The following is a 21,815-nucleotide window of genomic DNA, read 5'->3' as shown; positions in this document are numbered from 1 at the left end:
TAAATTTTAATAACTTCAGCTCGTTGTTAGGTCGTATATCTTTCCATTATGCACTGACAAACCTTACTAAAGAGAAATGTCAGCGGGAAAAAATATTGCTGTCCCTATCGGTCTACTTTTGTAGTGTCTCTATTGAAAACCCCTTTATATTGGGACGCGCTGGCATGCTTGCGTCATAGATTTATTACAAATAAATAAATAAAGGCTCAATTAAATGCAAACCGATATACTGTATACATATACATATATATGTATGTGTTTTATTTAATTTATTTTTTATTCACTTTTATTGGAAACTCAACTCATCAAGTTTCAATTCCGTAATTTCTTGATGTACACATGCATATACATATGTATATCATACTTGTCAAATAAACTCTCCAATGCACGCGCAATTTTGTTCTTTCTTGTTCTATTTTGACACTTTAGTGCGTTTTTCTCGGAATAAAGGTAAAGTTTCAAATTATAAGCATGGTTAGAATTAAAAGTTTGTTATAGAAAATGGTCCGGTAATACTAAAGCTTAGCCACAAATATTTAGTTGAAGCAAAAAACAAAACATTAAATATGTATATAAGCTCGAGAGCGGTCTGATAAGTAAGGCTAAACCAATAAATGATATATGAAATTTTTCGGAAAAATGGAGATTTATTTCTCAACATAAGACAGATACATAGAGTACGGTGATTGGGGCCGCAGTTCACAGTCTCAATTGAGACCAATTTGGTCATCTGAGTCATGACGGCAAAGCACTTTTCTTTCGGCAAATGATAAGCTCTTTTTCTGCTATTCTGCTATCGATCCAATAAAACAGAATCACCAACATATTTCCATTTTTCTAAAATTCGATATTTTTCCGTTTACAATGGTAAATTGCGATAGTGGCATTTGGTTATTTCCTTACCGCAGAGCCCATTCCAAAACCGCCGCACAGACATTTGACCTCGACATATCGAGCCTTTACCGCCATTTTAGCGTAAGCGACAAAAACCAAAATTTACAGGAGAAGGTTTTTTTTAAATACTTTTAACCTTTAATGTGGTAGTAATTTAAAATTTCTCATACATTAATGCTTTTCAGACATTTACATATATAATTGGAAAAACAAACTTAAATTAATACCACATTAATGGTTAAAAGTATTTAAAAAAACCTTCTCCTGTAAAGTTTGGTTTTTGTCGCTTACGCTAAAATGGCGGTAAAGGCTCGATATCATCCCCTAAGAGTATCTGAAAGCGAGCGGCGGAAGTAAATAAACCGAACGAATGCGAAACTTTTATGATGTGTATGTGTGAGCCGCTTTAAAGCTTCGCTTACATACATACCTCCTCTGCTGACGGCAACAGCGTTGACCACTTCGGCCACAACCGAACCTAAACTGCCGCTACCCAATTACACCCATAAAGACACACACACATACTTGCTGACTGGCTTCATCGACTTTCATTCATGCTTATAAATATACATACTTTTGCGGCGAGCTTGCCGCTTGTGTTCTTATTTGTTATTTGTTGTTACTGTTTTTGTGTTTTTTGTACAAATCTTACTGTTCTAAGTTCTGTCGATCGCCGTCGATCACTTCAAGCGTTTCAGTTGCGCATCGGGCGTTCAACCGGACGGACGGTATTTAAGTTGCTTAAGAATAAATACGAATAAGAAGACGAAAGACGCGAATCGTAAGAAAAAAGAATCGGCAAAACGCTTGCAGTTTGCGGTAGCTAGTCAAATAGTTAAAAAGTATATAAAGCTTGTGTAACGGCACTAAAGCGCGCATTTGAATATTAGAGTTGCTATGACTAACTGTTTTGTAAAAAAATGTTATTTTTTTCTTTTAACGCAAAGCAATAAAAATAACAAGCAAGTGTAACGTTGCAGCATCCTGGTATCCAGGTAAATTTAAATAACAAAAACAAAAATTTTAACCTGCTCTGTTTACGTTTAGTTAAATTCTATTAGTGTTCCAATCACTTTTTGTGGCATAAAGAACTCGAAAAGCCTTTTCAAAACTCCATTGAAACAAAAGACTTGCGCTTGCATGCACATACACACACACATACATACATGCGTGCCTGTCGTGTAGTGGCTATAAATAAGCGCGTTGAAACACCTGTTTGAATTGTGCAACGCAAAGAGAAGCGAACACTGTGCGCTAAAATTAAGCAAGTTAACTTACTTTTTTTCGCTTTTTCTCGGTTTTGTTTTTGCGCTGAGCGCAGTGCAGGCTTAATTTAGGTGTGAATTTCAAGAAAGAAGAAGAGAATGTCATGAATTCGGTGATCTGAACGTTTGAAAAATGACCCATTTTTTTAGTACACAGTGTATGAACCTCACCCCAATTTTTTAAAATACATTATAACTGCATAATTTAAATATACAGTGTGTTAATATTATTTGATAATTAAATTTAAATTTATAAAAGTAATTTATACTGATAATGACTACTAGTGACGTCCTATATTAAATATATAAATATAAATAATTTCTTCGAAGAGTCGCTGTATGAAATCCTTAAATATATATTTACGTATACATATATGTAGTAAAATAAAAGAGCCTTCTAGAAAGTTTAACAGAAACAATAACAAAATCCATCAAACCGAGCAATCTTATAAATTGTGTGTTATTGGGACTCACTGGGAAGCACGACAAGCCTTATGCTAACTTAAGTGCGGTCAGGTATTCAACAACTTCTCCTTTCAACCAACATTTCAATTATATTATATTTCTATATCATCCAGTCATAACCGGTTAAAGCGAGTTAGGATGAAAATAAATTATTGCTGCAAAAGCATGCTCAGTACGCTCAATACAGGTCCTGAAAGCAATTTAGCCCATAAAAAATCATAAAACAAGATAATCATAGTAAGTAAAGTGACCTGCTGACCTTCAATTTTAAAACTTTCCAGACTTGAAATTCTATTATATTGCACAGAGTTATTAGAATTTATATATCAGAGGCTGCCCAAAAAATATTAAAAAACTGCTCAAACAAATATTAAATATTAAACTTAATTGGGAAATCATGCTAAAGACGCTTCTTCTTTACCAAAGGTTCTTTGCCAACATTGTAATCAAGTCCAAACGGTTTGTAGATGAAGCACTTTAAGCTCTCACAATAAATTGATCTTCTTTGAATCATATTCCGTAAAGGTTTCAAATTCCTCAGAGTAAAGTAAGGGTATGTCGGAGATTATGCTTCATCCGGCATTTCAAAAACGAACTCTCCAGACTCAATCATGTAGTCGACCCATTCGCCTTCTAAAATTGTGAAATGAAATCACTATGTATATATGTATATATTGTTCTTCTTATATAATTTTCTCCAATATATGTTTTATTTTTCTTGAGAACATCGAATTAGTATATAATATATACCGTTATTAATATTTTTCACAGTATTTTATAATGCAATACCGTAAACTAAGGTCTGTTTCAGTTGCAGCATGTAATTAAATACAACAGACTCATATAAATTTCATAATTATACAACTAAGTACAAGTGTGTACCAATCAGCGACATAATTGTAAACAATCCAAGTAATCAGACGGCAATTAAACGCATCGCAGAATATTGTATTTTTCAATTTAAACAATAGAAAGCTGGAATATAATAAAACAGCTGTTATGGGAAATAATTATTAGTCAATATTTGTAACGTGTGCTGGGTGTTATATTAAGCTAATTGTAGTTACAATTCTAGAAATAGAAATAGAAATAGAAATATAAAATGCTAAAAAAATATTTATTATTTGCATAAGTAAATTTTTGTATTAATTATACTCTCGCAACAAAAGTTGCTAAAGAGAGTATTATAGTTTTGTCCACATAACGGTTGTTTGTAAGTCCTAAAACTAAACGAGTTGGATATAAGGTTATATATACCAAAGTGATCAGGGTAACGAGTAAAGTTCAAATCCGGATGTCTGTCTGTCCGTCCGTGCAAGCTGTAACTAGGGATGCAAACGATGTATCGATGTTAGCCATCGATGTTAGCCATCGATGTTTCGAATCTAAAAACATCGATGCATCGATGTCACTTTCAACGATGTTTTATGTCGATGTTTTACATAAAAATTTGACTTCACACCTTCACATTTTTCTATTTGGATACGCTTTATTACATTGGAATTCGATTTTTGTAAAATACGGAGAATTCGTTAAGGGAATGTGCGCTTGGACAATACTGCGGTTACTTTTATGATTTATTTATACAATTGAATTCTGGCGTAGGCTACTGCGTTAGATCAGAGATTCAAATTACTGCATTTTAAAAATGCTATGGCTAAAAGAAATACTTTTTTTGTTTCATAAAAAATTCAAAGAATCGCGCTGATACAACGGAACCTTCGGATGAGTATGAAAGAGAATACTCGTTTGATATTTGGAACCAGAATAAACATTTGGCCCACCAAAAGGTGAAATGTAAGCTGTCAAAGTTATCTACAATTACAGGGAAGGAAGGTTGTAGAGAAAGTGTATCTCTGCTGTTACCCCTACCAATCAAAAGCCAATAGAGTTTAGGTTGACATGAATACTATGTTTCCGGAGTTGAATAAATATATATATATATATATTTGGCGTAGGAACCGCTTTAAGCGATTATAGCCGAATCCACCAGAGCGCGCCACTCATTCCTCCTTTTTGCTTTTTGGCGCCAACTGGAAACACCAAGTGAAGCCAGGTCACTTTGCACTTGGTCTTTCCACCGGAGTGGAGGTCGTCCTCTTCCGCGGCTTCCTCCAGCGGGTACTGCATCGAATACTTTCAGAGCTGGAGTGTTTTCTTCCATCCGTACAACATGACCTAGCCAGCGTAGCCGCTGTCTTTTTATTCGCTGAACTATGTCAATGTCGTCGTATAAATCGTACAGCTCATCGTTCCATCGTCTGCGGTATTCGCCGTTGCCAATGTTTAGAGGACCATAAATCTTGCGCAAAACCTTTCTCTCGAAAACCCCAAGAGTCGTCTCATCGGATGTTGTCATCGTCCACGCTTCAGCGCCATACATCAGGACGGGAATAATGAGCGACTTATAGAGTTTGATTTTGGTTCGTCGAGAGAGGACTTTACTTTTCAATTGCCTACTCAGTCCAAAGTAGCACCTGTTGGCAAGAGTGATTCTGCGTTGGATTTCAAGGCTGACATTGTTGGTGTTGTTAATGCTGGTTCCCAGATAAACGAAATTATCTACAACTTCAAAGTTATGACTGTCAACAGTGACGTGGGAGCCAAGACGCGAGTGCGCTGACTGTTTGTTTGATGACAGGAGATATTTCGTCTTGTCCTCATTCACCACCAGACCCATACGCTTCGCTTCTTTATCTAGTCTGGAAAACGCAGAACAAACGGCGCGGTTGTTGCTTCCGATGATATCAATATCATCGGCATACGCCAGGAGCTGTACACTCTTGTAGAAGATTGTACCCTCTCTATTTAGTTCTGCAGCTCGTATTATTTTTTCCAGCAATAGATTGAAGAAGTCGCACGATAGTGAGTCACCCTGTCTGAAGCCTCGTTTGGTATCGAACGGCTCGGAGAGGTCCTTCCCGATCCTGACGGAGCTTTTGGTGTTGCTCAACGTCAGCTTACATAGCCGTATTAGTTTTGCAGGGATACCAAATTCAGACATCGCGGCATAAAGGCAGCTCCTTTTCGTGCTATCGAAGGCAGCTTTAAAATCGATAAAAAGATGGTGGGTATCGATTCTTCTCTCTCGGGTCTTTTCCAAGATTTGGCGCATGGTGAATATCTGGTCCATTGTAGATTTTCCAGGTCTAAAGCCACACTGATAAGGTCCAATCAGTTCGTTGACGGTGGGCTTTAGTCTTTCACACAATACGCTCGACAAAACCTTATATGCGATATTGAGGAGACTTATACCACGGTAGTTGGCGCAGATTGTGGGGTCTCCCTTCTTATGGATTGGGCAGAGCACACTAAGATTCCAATCGTCAGGCATGCTTTCTTCCGACCATATTCTACAAAGAAGCTGATGCATGCACCTTATCAGTTCTTCGCCGCCGTATTTGAATAGCTCGGCCGGTAATCCATCAGCCCCCGCCGCTTTGTTGTTCTTCAAGCGGGTAATTGCTATTCGAATTTCTTCATGGTCGGGTAATGGAACATCTATTCCATCGTCATCGATTGGGGAATCGGGTTCGCCATCTCCTGGTGTTGTACTTTCACTGCCATTGAGCAGGTCGGAGAAGTGTTCCCTCCATAATCCCAGTGTGCTCTGGACATCCGTTACCAGATTACCTTCTCGGTCCCTACATGATAATGCTCCGGTCTTGAAACCTTCTGTTAATCGCCTCATCTTTTCATAAAATTTTCGAGCATTACCCATGTCGGCCAGCTTTTCAAGCTTTTCATACTCACGCATTTCGGCCTCTTTCTTTTTACGTCTGCAAATGCGTCTCGCTTCCCTCTTCAGTTCTCGATATCTATCCCACCCCGAACGTGTTGTGGTCGATCGCAACGTTGCGAGGTAGGCAGTCTGTTTTCTCTCCACTGCGGAACGACAATTCTCATCGTACCAACTGGTTTTTTGGCGTTGCCGGAGACCAATTGTTTCGGCTGCAGCGGTATGCAATGAGTTTGAGATGCCGTTCCACAGCTCCCTTATATCGAGATGCTGATGAGTGCTCTCAGAGAGCAGGAGTGCAAGTCGAGTAGAAAATCGTTCGGCTGTCGGTTGTGATTGCAGCTTTTCGACGTCGAACCTTCCTTGTGTTTGTTGACGGGCGTTCTTTGCTGCACAGAGGCGAGTGCGTATCTTTGCTGCTACTAGATAATGGTCCGAGTCAATGTTTGGTCCTCGGAGCGTACGCACGTCTAAAACACTGGAGACATGTCTTCCGTCTATCACAACGTGATCGATTTGATTGCGCGTGTTTCGATCAGGGGACAGCCACGTTGCTTGATGAATTTTTTTATGCTGGAATCTGGTACTACAGACAACCATATTTCGGGCCCCAGCGAAGTCGATCAGTCTCAGGCCGTTTGGCGATGTTTCGTCATGGAGGCTGAATTTTCCGACTGTTGTGCCAAAGACACCTTCTTTACCCACCCTGGCGTTAAAATCGCCAAGCACGATTTTGACATCGTGGCGGGGGCAGCGCTCATAGATGCGTTCTAGGCGCTCATAGAAAGCATCTTTGGTCGCATCGTCCTTCTCTTCCGTTGGGGCGTGGGCGCAAATCAGCGATATGTTGAAGAACCTCGCTTTGATGCGGATTGTGGCAAGACGTTCATCCACCGGGGTGAATGCCAGGACTCGGCGACGTAGTCTCTCTCCCACCACAAATCCAACACCGAATTTGCGCTCCTTTATATGGCCGCTGTAGTAGATGTCACAAGGACCCACCTTCTTCCGTCCTTGTCCCGTCCATCGCACTTCTTGGACGGCGGTGATGTCAGCCTTTAGTTGTATGAGGACATCAACCAGCTGGGCAGAGGCACCTTCCCAATTAAGAGTCCGGACATTCCAGGTGCATGCCCTCAAATCATAGTCCTTTATACGTTTGCCGTGGTCGTCATCAAAAGGGGGGTTTCTCATCCGGTGGGTCCCAAGCCCTACGCACAACCGCACAAGCGGGCTTCGCCTTCTCACTTTAGCTCGCCTCCAAACGGATGTCTGTTAGCTACCCAGGGGATACTTGGTCTAAAACCGGAAGTCGTGAGCTGCTTGAGTCATATGCAAAAGAATCGTTCCTGGCCACTCCCAAGTGAATGGCAATCAGAAACTTTCCTCACTTGCGTGAACTTCTACATATGACCCCATCCCCCAGTTGAATAAATAGGCTTATTAAATACTATTTACACATTGTGGCCACTTCAGTGCCGAGTGAACGACCTAAAACCAGGGCAACTATCACGCAGAAGTAAAATCGAAAAGAAATGACAGTGAAAAAACTTTCCATGTCGTTGTTTTGAAATTCTGTTATTTGTTGAGAAAACAACTTTAACAGACATATAGTGCTAAGTGAAATAAAATGTATCAACTTAAGACGTACTACATTTCATTTATTTATGCTTCTGCTTCTGTATCCCTTAGCTTTTCACACTAAATTTAGAATAAGTTAAAAAAGTTCAAAAATACATCGATGTTTCGATGTTTTAATGGCCGATGTTTTTGATTTCGATGGGTTTTGAAGAAACATCGATACATCGAACCATCGATGTTTCATTTCACGATGTTTGCACCCCTAGCTGTAACTTGAGTAAAAATTGAGATATCTTAATGAAACTTGGAACACGTATTCCTTGGCACCATAAGAAGGTTAAGTTCGAAAATGGGCGTAATCGGACCGCTGCCGCGCCTACAAAATGGCGATAACCGAAAACACATAAAGAGTTATAACTAAGCCATAAATTGAGCTATGAAAACAAAATTTGGTACAAACGATTGTTCTAGGAAGGGGCATATTTGGATGTAATTTTTTTGAGAAAGTGGGCAGTTTTTTGTTCATATCTCGTAAACTACTAAAACTATATAAACAAAACTTTCAGGAGTGTTTTTTTCAGGTATTTCCTTATATATTTCAAAAATGGAGGAAATCGGATAATAACCACGCCCACCTCCCATACAATGGTTATGTTTAAAACTACTAAAAATGCTTTAATTCAGTAAAGAAAACCAACAGAAACCTTAAATTTCATTATAAAAAAGGTACAGAAGAGCTGCAATCAAAATGGTATACAAAATTTTAAATGGGCGTGGTACCGCCCACTTATGGGTCAAAACCCATATCTCCGAAACTACTCGACCAATATCAATGAAACTTGGTTTTTTAATATTTTCCTTACATCCCAATAATATGTTGTGAAAATAGGCCAAATCGGTTCACAACCACGCCTACTTCCTATATACCAGAACTTTGAAGTCTATCCGAATCGTTTACTTTTTACAATATATAAAGAAAGCAATAGTGAATATATCGGTTCTGTTAAATACTGCATTTATAGTGTGGCAGCTGATATTTGGGTCAAATTGTGTCTTATATAATATTAAATAAATAAATTGCGAGATTATAAAATGTTCGGTCACAACCGAACTTAGCCCTTCCTTACTTGGTTCATGTATTTTTTTTTTTGTATTTCTGTTATTAATAAGAAGTAAATGTGATTTTCATTCTAAATTAATTAATTTAAGTGCCTTCCCTGGTTTAGTGGCTCAAAAGTGTTACATCTTTAATAGTAGCTCTTAAGCGGGGATTACTGTATTATGTACTTTGGTTTAAATAAAGGCAACTGATAACTAATATCAACAATTATTTTACTAGCATTTGTGAACTGTGATTGTCTAGTAATTTTTCGATGCAGTACCCGCTGGTGGAAGCCGAGGAAGAGGGAGACCTCCACTCCGGTGGAAGGACCAGGTGGAGAAGGACCTGTATTCACTTGGTAATACCAATTGGCGCCAAACCGCCAAAAGGAGAGATGCGTGGCGCACTGTTGTGGACTCGGCTATAACCGCGTAAGCGGTTTCTACGCCAGTTAAGAAGAAGAAGAAGAAGATTGTCTAATAATTAATAATTGCCAAAGTACTGCACAAATTGTTTGCAAAAGAATTAACACACTTCAGACAAGTGAAAAGGCACATAAATCTATTTGTATGAAAGCCTGTAGCTAAACAAACAATAAATCTGTGTAGAAGCTTAATGAGTGCCGCACAGAAGTATATCAGCAAATACATATATATGTACATACTCGTATATTAGTATGAATGTGTTTAGTTGCTATGAGTGGACTAATTGTTCATTAAACACGAGTATAGTGGAAAAAATGCAATAAAAACGTAGGAATATAAATAATTACTACATAATTATAATTCATGAAAAGCAAACAGTTAATCAACGTTGATACAGTTAAAATAAAATACATATAAACATATTTATATACTGCAGTACGAGCGAACATACAGTCATGTGCGCATTAATAGCATTGTTAAACGTAATATGGAATTTTTTTTTATTTTGTTGTTGTTTTTATACTTTTTTTATATATCTACAACAAACATTTGTTGTGTATATACTTTTTGGAACTTCGAAACTAAATATTGATCCTGAGATACATATTAAGTTTAAAATATTCGAATTGAATTGAAATTACCTTTAAGCAAGATAACAGCTACTGCTAATCCAATAATAAAACTAATATTTGCACAATTTTAAATAAAAAATTTCTATGCATACATTAAAAAAATTAACTTTGTTTTTGTTTAAAGAAATTTAGACATTTCAACGTGTATTTTAAAAGGTTTAGGTGTGTTACAAAATTTCAAAATTTGAAAAAAAATTGGTCTTATTAAATAGTGCAATATGTTAAAAATATTATTCAAAAATGTTCAATCAGTCCGAGTAATATTCTAAGAGGTATACCCTTTGGAAGTTCCGCCTATCAGGTCTCGTCAGTAAGAAAGTAAAATTTTAAACGAATTTATCTCAAAACTCATTTTTTCAAGTCGAAAACACGATTTCTAGAAAAGTTATGAGGCGATTTTGTTCAAATTTTACACACATAACATTATCTAGTTAATGAAGGAAGACCTTTTTTGTATCTTTATTACTACTTTTTTTCGAGATAAAATATTGCGAAAATTCTACCAAAAAAGTTAGTTTTTTGGCTAACCACTTACTTACCAAAAAAGTTAATTTTTTGGCTAAAATTCTGTCAAAAATTCAAATGTCAATATTTTCTTTTTCCCGTCGTTCATTAACTAGATTAATCCATTTACTATCGAAATATCGAAATTTACTATCGGATAATAAGAGAGCAAAAAATTACAGTTATTTGCAATCGCATGCTTTCTTATGCATTTTATTTTGCACTTTGTACCCTTATAAAGGTTTTACACAAAGCAAAAAATTATACATGATATGTTTCTTTAACAATTTTGACGAAAAAACAAATGCAGTAGAAAAATCGAAATGAGCAAAGTAGCTCCTGTACGACTTGGCTTTCGTATTTCTCGTAATTGGTTATGAATTAATTTAAAATTAATTTAATATAAATAAATTTAAATATTCTCCTATGAAAATATGCAAAAACTTTGTAATTCTAATAATGTTTAATATTTTGTCTGTGGTGGACCTTCTGGCGGAAATGCCAATATATTAAAAATAAAAATTTAAAACCATGTTTTTAGATTCCGAAACCCGCCTAATCCCTTCATAAATATTAAAATTCATTACACTTAAACACTGATTTTTTCTATTAACTAGAACTATATAAAATTAACTATACAAAAATTTTACATACATTTTCCTAAAATATATTTTAAATTTGATTATTTGAATTTTTTACTTGGTGGTATAATTAAATTCAATCCTGAATAATAATTTTTTTAATCCACACTCACTGTTCTCAAACTGCTACTATTTTATACGCAACTTTGTATTCCCACGCTTTTATTTATATGCATACAATAAACATACTTACTAGATATACGCTAATAAAAACTACCGAACGATTAGCGCCTCGGTAAATTGATGATGTGTGTGTGTATGCAACTGAAATCTCACCAATCAGGTGTCTTATCGGCGATTCGCACCTTGCGCTGGGCAACCACGAGTTATTGCTATGCGTGCGCATAGTATAGAGCACACATACACATATACACAACATATGCATATGTATGTTATATAGCAGATGCTACTCGCTTATCACCGTTTCTGATTTGCGGCACTCGGATGTTTACTTTTGACCAAAAACTACAACGAACCACACACACACGAGCGTATATTTACTGATCCGCGTGCGCTGATTTAGACACTTGCGCTCTCGGATATACTCGCATACGAGTCCCTATGTACATACATATGTATATGAATATATGAGTATTTAGCGAATATCTCGCTGGGCTTGCATGTCTACTTACGTAGATAGGTACTCGAGCGTCATGCCGTGCTACCATTTAGTGACATTATCGCCAAGATGTCATCTTGTCCATTATTATTTTTATGTTTGGCAAATCGACAGCGCCAATCTCGTAAGCAATCGTTTATTGTGTTGTGTTGTCTTGTGTTGAGTTGTCGCGCATGTCAGCGGATTTTATTTATGATTTTACGTGGTGTTTACTGTGTTTACTTTAATTCGATCACTTCAATTGTCATCGTTTGTTAAATGCACTTACATACATATATTTATATGTGTACATATGTACATTTGTATATTATTCTTCTGCGTAAATACATAAATTTAGCAGTTTATGGAAACAATTACTCAAATGAAATCTTCAATTACAAAGTTTTCGATCGACGACAGCAAAGAAAAGTAAGAGAAGAAAACAGTTAAATGCTATTTTTATACGCTCATATACCAATAAAATTAATCGAAGTGCGAGCGCAAATGCCAAGCGAGAAGCGCCAATGCGAAAGGTTTCCTTACAATATGTATATATACATTTGTACATACAGATATATGAATATTTTTACATATCTACATATTCAAATAGAATACATACACACATTGACGCCAGTTGAAGCGTGAAACGGTCATTCTGCCACAAGTGAATGGTTGGTTGTGCTTAACTCGCTTACTTCACAAATCGATTGCGCTCCAATGCTCCAATTGAATTCAATTAAATATTGATCGAGATGCGCACAAATTAACGGTCGATCGTCATAAGGCAGGCAAAATAACTGTAAACATATGTATGTTGATATGTATGTGTATTTGTGTCAGTGTGTTGAGTTACTGTAATTTTTGCATTACAATAATATTGCAGGCGTTCGACCTCTTTAAGAAAGTAAGAATTTAGATTTTTTTTGGAAGTTGTAAAGCTCCCGTAAATGGCGGAAATGTTATTGTAAAAATTATTACAAAAAACATGAATACAAAATCGTCTACAATATATACATAAACATACAGTATTTACATATGTATATATATGTATATGTGTTTACGAAAAATACCAAAATTATTTTTTTTTGCAAAATCATAAACACAAGCAAAACACTGATTAAGAGCTAACCTCAGTTTATATTAGTTCAATTTTCTTGAAATATCTCCATATAAACAAGACGGTCGGAAACAGCGCAGAAATTAAAAGCTAATATGGAATTAAAGAGCTTAAGAAATCGTGCTGATAACAAAACATTTAGATTGTCCAAATTATGTTTAAAAAATATCGATAACTTTCGATGAAATATAAATTGAAAATAAATAAATTTAAATTTGTGATCGATAAAATTTATAGATTTTACAAAGCAAAAGATTTTTCTTAGCTAACAAATCATATTAACAAATATTTAGTTTTGACAGTCTCGTTAGTTTGCAATTTGGGACTGCAGAGAATGAGGACAAAATAAACAAAAAATTAGCATAAAAATAAGAATTATGTTTTCTAAAAATATATTTTTGAAATATACTCTTATTGAAATATTATTGTTATTCCATAACATCACGTATCTCCCCTACAGAACCATATAATATAATAAAATGAGCTGCCGCTCGCTTTTGCTTAAAGCATATTCAAATGAATAATGGCTTATCAGCTAAACATTATTGTTGTAATTATTGTAGCGTCATAAAATATTCCACAAATAATTTTAAAAGAATGCTGCCGAGTTGGCGGTGAATAGTCGGATATACATACATACATGTATGTATGTAAGTCCGTGTCCTTTGCGGTTGAGTAAATTCGACTTTCACACGAACGAAAGTTAAACTTCCAACTTATCTGACAATTTCTCGGAACATCACTCACATTTACTATTGCATGTGCTCCAACACATTCTTTGGAAAAATAATTCCAGCATAATTCTAAATTCTCTGAAAAGCAGCCCTCCAACTAACAGCTGATGAAATTTTATGACAACGCAGTCTCACTTAACAGCAACCATAACCTTAACCAACTCGCTTACGGCACTCAAAAGTACATTTTAGACTTTTTGGGGGCAGATGAGATAATTCCTAGCTCCTATCTAAAAAGATCGTATAAGTCAGCCAACATTGACATTGAATTCACGTGATGTAATAAGCGTGCAATATGTCAACATACTCGTGTATACATACGTCATGAGAATATTCGCAAGGTACAATGTGCAAGCTGAGCGCGAAAATAAGACTTATTTATGTGGAACCGAAAATAATTATTTAACATATTTATGTATGTACATAAATAAGCATATATTAATCCCACTCGAACGAGCCCAATAAACAACAACAGAAAGTATGTGTGTGTATATATGTTTTTGTATCAAAATTACATGAATCAAGGCAATAATTGTTGCGATCGACTCGACTTGAGCAAACCACAATCAAAGTCAAAGATTTCAAGAAGTGCTTATCAATTTAATTACAATAACAAGTTCAATAACAAACGTACACACAAAACTCATTTTATTTCCTCTTCTTTGTGGTTTTTATATATTTTCCATGCATGTACATACATTGTACATATTACACTTTATTGCTTCACTTTTTTGTTTTATTTTATTTTATTGTTGTTGTTGATTTTTATCGCTATATTTGGGCGAGCAACCGGCAAATTTAAAGCGGCAGCTGTAAGTTACTCGTGTGAAATTCCGGAATTCTTACTGAATTTTAGCGCATTCATACATACATACATATGTACATACCTTACCCACTTGCAAGCATGCGTCCGTAGCATGCGCCTATATAGTAAGCGCTCTACTTACTTACATATGTACATATGTATGTATGCCAGTACATTTGTAACGCATTTGTAAACCGCTGCAATTGCGTTCGGTGTGTGTCAACATGTGTATATTATGATTATTGCTTACGTCAAAATAATGACAAAATCTTTTTCGCATATCACCGCATTGCATTTATTTACTTGTAATGATTTAATTTTTTGTATGCCAATTCTTCTGTTTCTTTGAAAATGCATTATTCTGCCGATCGTCAGACCGAATTAGTCACCTTCGAAGTAAACTCGATAATTAACACCGCGCTTTCCGTTAGTACGAGCACACAATAAGTTAGTTGCTTACTGGCGTTGAACGGATTAGGGCCGTGTGTGTCTCTTGTGTTGTGTGAGCGTGACCTCTTTTTCTTAAATAATATTTGACATATTTAAAAAAATATTAATTTCGTTTATTAAAAAAAATAACCTCTTGTGCTACTAAGTAAGTGATATATGGTTTTTGAGAAAATTTTATATTATTATCCCTAAATAACAAAAAGAATGTACATATGTAACAAATTTGACAACTCTATATAAGGAGAAAGTGTTATTAAAGCAATAGAGAGAGTAATTGAAAGAAATAAATCACAGTGTACTTGTTTTATCGTCTTAATTTGTTTGGTCACTCATGATTGGTCAGCAATTACATAAGAAAAAATAAACGACCAATGGGAGTCTGATTTGCTTACTCGACTGCGTGCGTTTTCAAAAGCGAAAAGTAATCAATCAAAATACAGGAATGTCAGCCTAGTTACCGCCTACACGCGCATTTCTAGTTAGTCAAAAGACATTACATACGACATTAAAAAGAATTTTAAAAATAATAATAATGATGTGGGTGAAATTAATGAGGAGAGCTTTTCTACGTTTATGTTGTCAAGCCCTTCAAACAGTAACAGCTTTGTTCGAAAGACGTTGAAACTAAGTTAATCGATAACGGAGCTATCTTACTAAAGTTAATATCGGCAGTTGGTACTTACGTATTCACGCCACCGCACCCAAAATGCATTAGTTAGAAAGTGTAAATAACCGGGGTGTTTTTAATTGTTTTGGTCTAGGTCAAAAATTTAAATTAATGATCATGATTCCAACGAGCTAAACCGAAAGCATCTACAATCCTTGATTAAGGCAAGATTTAAAAGTACTCTTTCCTCCTATTTCCCATAACAGAGGAAAGTATTTAGATTAAAAGCGCAAAATAAATCAAGAGATGATAAGCCTCCTCTCTTACCTCTAGATCTATCCATCAGTTCGTTTAGTTTTACTACATAAACAACTAATTGTTGTCATCATATAGAATTAATTAAGGATTAAGATGACTGACAATTTTTTTAATAAAACCAACGGTGTCGTAACTTCTCTTTCTTGCTTAAGAGATGAAAGTATGGTGATTGTTTCGAACAATTTTCTTTTGCGAGACCTCAGCATGTATCAAAAATAATATATCAAATCTTTGCACCTGTTATGGTTTATCCTTTACCTTGTTTATTTTACTATTATTTAAATTTTCCCTATTTACAATAACAACCATATATTAAAAGTGTAGACATTTTTTTACGAAATTTCTACTTTCAACTGATATTTACATTAATTCCTCTTTGTTACTATTAACTTGTCGCACAGTGTCATTGCTTAAAGTTAATAAAATGAATGACATTAATTTACTCCTTTGGGTGTGGCACAGCAGGGTATCTTTTAAATCCTTTTTAGTTATTTTTCAATTAAAATTAGCTTAAAACCAGCAGACAAAAACACTCTTGTTATTAAAGTATGTGAGTCACAGTTTTCAAACTTCATCTTTTTTATTATTTTTCCACTAAGTACTGCGCAAATTCGCTATATGCCTTGTAAAGTACAATATATGACGCAAAAATTGTTGTTTTTCACAGTTCACAAACGTCATTGTTTGAACCAATTATACAACTTGGCATATGAAATGGTATTATTAAAAGAAGTGTGCATTTAAAAATAAAATGTATTGCTGTAGTTATTGATTATAGTATGACGTAAATAAAATTGTAAGTAAGCCAAAAAATCTCATAAGTCAAATTTGAAGTTTTTCATAAATTTTTAACAAATTTTGAAAAAGTATTTTTCTTTCACAACAAGTGCCATTGAGTTCAATATGTACATATGTACTGTAAATTTAGGAAAATAAAAAACTTGTAAAATTTCCAAGAATATTTTTTAAACGCACGATTATTAATTAATGCATTCAGCAAATGCAAATGACACAAAAAATGCTGCGAACTTTGCATTTTGCGGCGTATTATGCCCATAAATAAACCACAAGCGTGTTAAATTTAAATCCATACTCCGTTTAAGGATCCCATTCATCATCGTTTTCCACGAAGAATTTTAAAATTACAACAGATTTGCGGTATTGTAAACAAGTATGACGTATCCAAATGACAATGAGTCATTTATGTGAATCCCAATATTGAAATATCACAAAAAAAAACTCAAATGATCTTAGCTGGTTTTTAAACTGCATGATCTCAACTTTCATGTTTTGAATACATGTTCGTTTCGCCACTCGCTTAATGTTTGGCAAAACTAACAACCAACTAACCAACACTTATTTTAAAGATAGAGATACAAGACATAGCTTATCTAAGATATTATTGGACGTGTTGTTAGTCCGTAAACATTAGACCTTTCCAAAATCTACACCCCGTTTTGTAGAATGAAGCCACTAGTGTTGCAAATTTAATTAAATTCTTTAAATTCTTTGATCAAAACTGCAATTCAAGCTTTAAACCTAACCTCACATTCAACTCTCTCTTCTTCTTATTTTTTCAGATTCTCCAACTACCCTTTCCAATTACAAGCATTTTTACAACAACTCTTTTATTATTAAGTGCGAGTATTATGCTTTTCTGACATTAAATCACTGCCAGCAAACAACAACAAGTAGTAGAAACACACAGCGTCGCAGTAATGACTCCCGAATTCTTGAAACAACACATTCAACGCAACAACAGCAATCACAGCATACATAGCAACCAGCATATAGCAACCATTTACAATAATGACAACGACAGCAGCAGACTCTCTGCATCACTAACATCCGCTACAACACCACCACTTACACAAGCGTACAATGCCAGTCTCTACATGACGCCCAACGATGCCAACAGTATAGGTGGTTACTCCCCACCAACAACACCACCACGCACACCGAAGCTCAATGCGAGCGCACGCAGCAGAATTATCGGTGAGGCAGCGCTGGCGCAAATGCCCAAAGCGAAGACAACGCCAACACCACCACCCACAGCGGCCAGCGACATTATTGGCAGCGTATTGGGCGATTTCGGCATCTGGCAGCTGCGTTCGGTGCTCATACTCTTTCTGTGCAAATTACCCGCCTCCTGGTTCATGGCTTGCATTATCTACACAGCGCCCGACATTAAACCGCCCACGCAGTATCACTGCGACGCGAGCCAACTGACGGCGAATCAGTCGATAACGCCGAATCAGTGTTACGTAGTGAATTGGAGCGCGAACGTGGCGCCGAATGGCAGCACGACGGGTGAGATGCTCTCGCAGAAGCCGTGCACGCAATTCGTCTACGAAGACTACTTCTACTCGTTTGTTATGCAATACAATTTGGTGTGTCTGCGTGAGATATTTGTGGCCTGGACGCAGTACTGGCATCTGTTTGGCGTGTTGGTGGGCGGTGTCATCGGCACCAAAGCGATGTTGAAGTGAGTAGACGATAGTTTAGTGAAATTTCTGGCAGTAGTAGTAGTTAACGGTATTGTTTCTTGTCTTACAGACTCAGTCCGCGCACGGTCTATATCATTGGCGCCGTGCTGCAGATCATACTCGGTGTGGTCACCGGTTATTCGACCGATCTAAATATGCACTGCATCTTTCGCTGTCTCGCAGCTATTGGCTGTGCGATGATGTTCACCTCGGCGCAGGCAATCTGTAAGTATTAAATGATCCTGATAACGGTTTAAACTGAGGCTAATGTTTTGATATTAATCTCACTAGTTGTTGACATCACTGGCGGTCGCTATCGCACCGGTGTCATTATACTGTACGACACATTCTGGTCACTCGGTGTCATACTGTTGCCGGGCATTTCCTCGTTCTTCAACAACTGGAGTCAACTCTATTTGGGCATTACATTCCCCACAGTGATTCTGTTATTGCTGCTGCAATGGACACCAGAAGCACCGCGTTGGCTGTTGAAGAACGGTAACGAACACGATGTCTACCGTGTGGAGCGCATGATACGCAAAGCTGTGGACATCAATGAGCGTACATTCCTCATACCCGATGATTTTCGACAACAAATCGAAAACCTACGCGAAACTCTGCGTTCACAAAAGCCACCGGCCACGTGGATACAGTTGTGGCGTGGTCCACGTGCGACGCACTACATGCTGGCAGCGCATATCGCGCTTGCCTGTTACATTGTGAACTATATGGGCATGCTGTTGAACTTGCGCTCATTCGGGCGCGATTATCGTATGCCGAATACGATAGCGATGGGTAAGTGAAAGTGTTTTCTTTTATGTGAAAGCTCTCGTGATTAAAGCTTTTCTGCATAATTCTTAGGCGTTGCCGAAATAGTGGGCTGTTTCATTGGTCTACACTTCGTGATGAAGCAGGGCAAGAAGAAATTTATGTATGCTGGTTGTTTCAATATTGTCGCCGGTCTCGTCGGTTGTCTCGGCTGGACCTTTACAGGCGCGAATTGTAAGTATTAAAGTTCAGTAAGACGAATTTAAACAATTATACAACTATATTTCTTCTTCTTTCATTCGTCTTACAGTGAGTCCCGACTTCAAAGTCATACTCTGGATGATCATTGCCCTCGTGCCGAAAGTCAGCGTCTCATGTGCGCAGTCGCTCATGCAGGGTTGCATGGCTGAAGTTATGCCGGCGCATAAGAAGCAACCTTTCGCCTTCTCGGTCGTCACATTCGCGCGCATTTGGCTACTGAGCGCGCCTTTCATCAATCTACTCAAAAAGACCGATGTCGCGCTTTCGCTCACATTTTTCGCTGTACTAACGGTAATTGGTGGCATATGCACTTGCTTGCTGCAACCGCCGCGAGAGAAGAATACAGCTAATCTAACATTGGCGGAGGCAATCGGTAGCGATGAATCGAATAAGAAAGAGCGTTCACCGTTAACCGCCACTGTTTGGACGGTCGAGGGCGATACGACTAATACTCGCCTATAAGTAGATTACCATTTATTATTAAACATTTGTATTAATTGTATTACTTAGTTAATTTAGCCTGTGCCATTGGAAACAAAGTCTTCCCTCTATTAATTATATATGTACCAATTAAATAAATAGTTTGTAGTTAACAGCTGTTATTATGCATAAATTTAAAATTAATAACTAACCTTAAAATTAAAAAAAAAACTATAATTTAATAAAACTGTGATTAACAAAGCCATAATAATATATGTGTAGATTCACATCGACAGTTGAAATTCCACGCAGAGTTAGTCAAGCACAGTCTCTAGACATTTTGTTTTCTATTCTACTAATTAAAATTGTCAATTAATTAATTGTACTTAAGTTTTAATTACGATTACTTGTATTATTACCAAATTAACGACACACGAGCACGATATTTACATATACAGTTGTATATGTACGAGTATGTATATATAATCCTACTTATATCCTAAAAATATTAATATGATAAGACACATTTTTAAACAATCACGAAGAAATGTACATAAATATATGCACTTGTAAATACGATTTAAACTGGTACTTATTAAAAGCTATTAAAAAGCTTCGAGATTTCTGCTTTTGAGAGAGCTAAAGAGCTTTAAAGTTCAACAGCATATTCATGCTTCCAAAATCAGTAATCTCCCAATTGGTTAAGGTTTGGAAAAGCATAAATAGCTGACGTAGTTGTGAGTCAGTGACAAGCCTCGACAAGAAAGATGACGGGCGCTGTTGCTCCATTTAAACAAAGTTTTGATGTAAAAAATATGTTTTTATCTTAAACCTTTAAGGTTATAGGTTAACCTAACCTATAGGTTATATACAGAACAGAATTTGTCAATCACTTGAAATTTTCATTTTGTAATATTTTCAAAAATTTATAATATTACAGGGTCACTCAAATTTGCATGAAAATAACAACCAATAACACTGTGCACCAATTGTGCGTGTTTACCTTCAATTAACTTTTAATAACCGAGACAACTAGTTAAATTGTGGAGTTCAAGTTTTTATATGCATACTTGAAAGCATTTTTGCGCATATTAAACCCATAATTTATAGGGCGTTTTTCGGTTGTAAACTTGAATTGCAAATTTGCAATGTGCTGAACCAGTATAACTTCAAATTTGCAATTATATTTTTTTTAATTGAATATCCACTATGCAAATTCGACTAGTTTGCCTTTACTATCGAAAATTCGCACAAAAATCAAATCTATTCACTGAGCTTTGTAATAAATATTGCATTTTTTATAAAAAAAAAACACTGTATCGCTGCACACATGGCGTATAATTAACCATGTCGCGCATGCACATAAATTCCTTTATACAGAGAGTTCCAAAACACAACGGATTTAATATGCTCTACAAATAGTGTACGCAAAAATTATATCTCTTGAGGTAGTGGCAAGATAGTCGAAATTATCTACAACCTCAAAGTTATGACTGTCAACAGTGACATTGAAGCCAAGTCGCGAATGCGCTGACTACTTATTTAATTACAGGGGATATTTCGTCTTGTCCTCATTCACCACCAGACTCATTCGCTTCGCTCTCTTCTCCTGTCTAGAAAAAGCAGAACTAACGGTAAATATTTCGACTTGTTCTCATTCATCACCAGACCCATTCGCTTCGCGTCCCTATCCAGTCTGGAAAAAGCAGAACTAACGGCGCGGCTGTAGATGACAATGATTGCAATATCATCGCCGTAAAACGTAAAACATCACTTCGATCATATATTGTAAAAGTTAAAGTTTAAGATTGGCTAAATACCAAAGATACTACAAATAACACTGTATTGTCGCATACTCCGTTGCTTTCAAGGGTACGAGGATTACCTTTTATATTTCGTATTACTTCAATGGCTCTAGTATTCCCTCCGCAAATGGTTAAAAATGCATGAAAATAATTTAGTGGGTCAATACTTTTTGTCACAGGGTGCTTTTTAGAATTATA

General features: G+C 36.3%; 1 protein-coding gene across 2 annotated transcripts; it reads left to right on the top strand.

Moving 5' to 3' along the window:
* Positions 1–1,583: 1,583 nt before the first annotated feature.
* Orct_12 (solute carrier family 22 member 13) lies at positions 1,584–20,391 on the top strand. Of its 2 annotated transcripts, none has more exons than XM_011180970.3 (6): positions 1,584–1,889; positions 17,458–18,362; positions 18,434–18,588; positions 18,655–19,158; positions 19,225–19,365; positions 19,442–20,391. In XM_011180970.3, the coding sequence occupies exons 2-6, from the start codon at positions 17,596–17,598 to the stop codon at positions 19,852–19,854; spliced, it is 1,980 nt and encodes a 659-aa protein (XP_011179272.2). In that variant the 5' UTR covers positions 1,584–1,889; positions 17,458–17,595; the 3' UTR covers positions 19,855–20,391. The 2 variants fall into 2 exon arrangements, with proteins under 2 accessions (XP_011179272.2, XP_054092071.1); XM_054236096.1 differs by lacking the exon at positions 1,584–1,889 and adding an exon at positions 14,948–15,097.
* The last annotated feature ends 1,424 nt before the right edge of the window (positions 20,392–21,815 follow it).

Source organism: Zeugodacus cucurbitae, chromosome 2 (assembly GCF_028554725.1).
Source record: "Zeugodacus cucurbitae isolate PBARC_wt_2022May chromosome 2, idZeuCucr1.2, whole genome shotgun sequence".
Taxonomy (NCBI): Eukaryota; Metazoa; Arthropoda; class Insecta; order Diptera; family Tephritidae; genus Zeugodacus; species Zeugodacus cucurbitae.
Note: the sequence above shows the minus strand (reverse complement) of the source record. Positions and strands in the feature narration are given on the sequence as shown.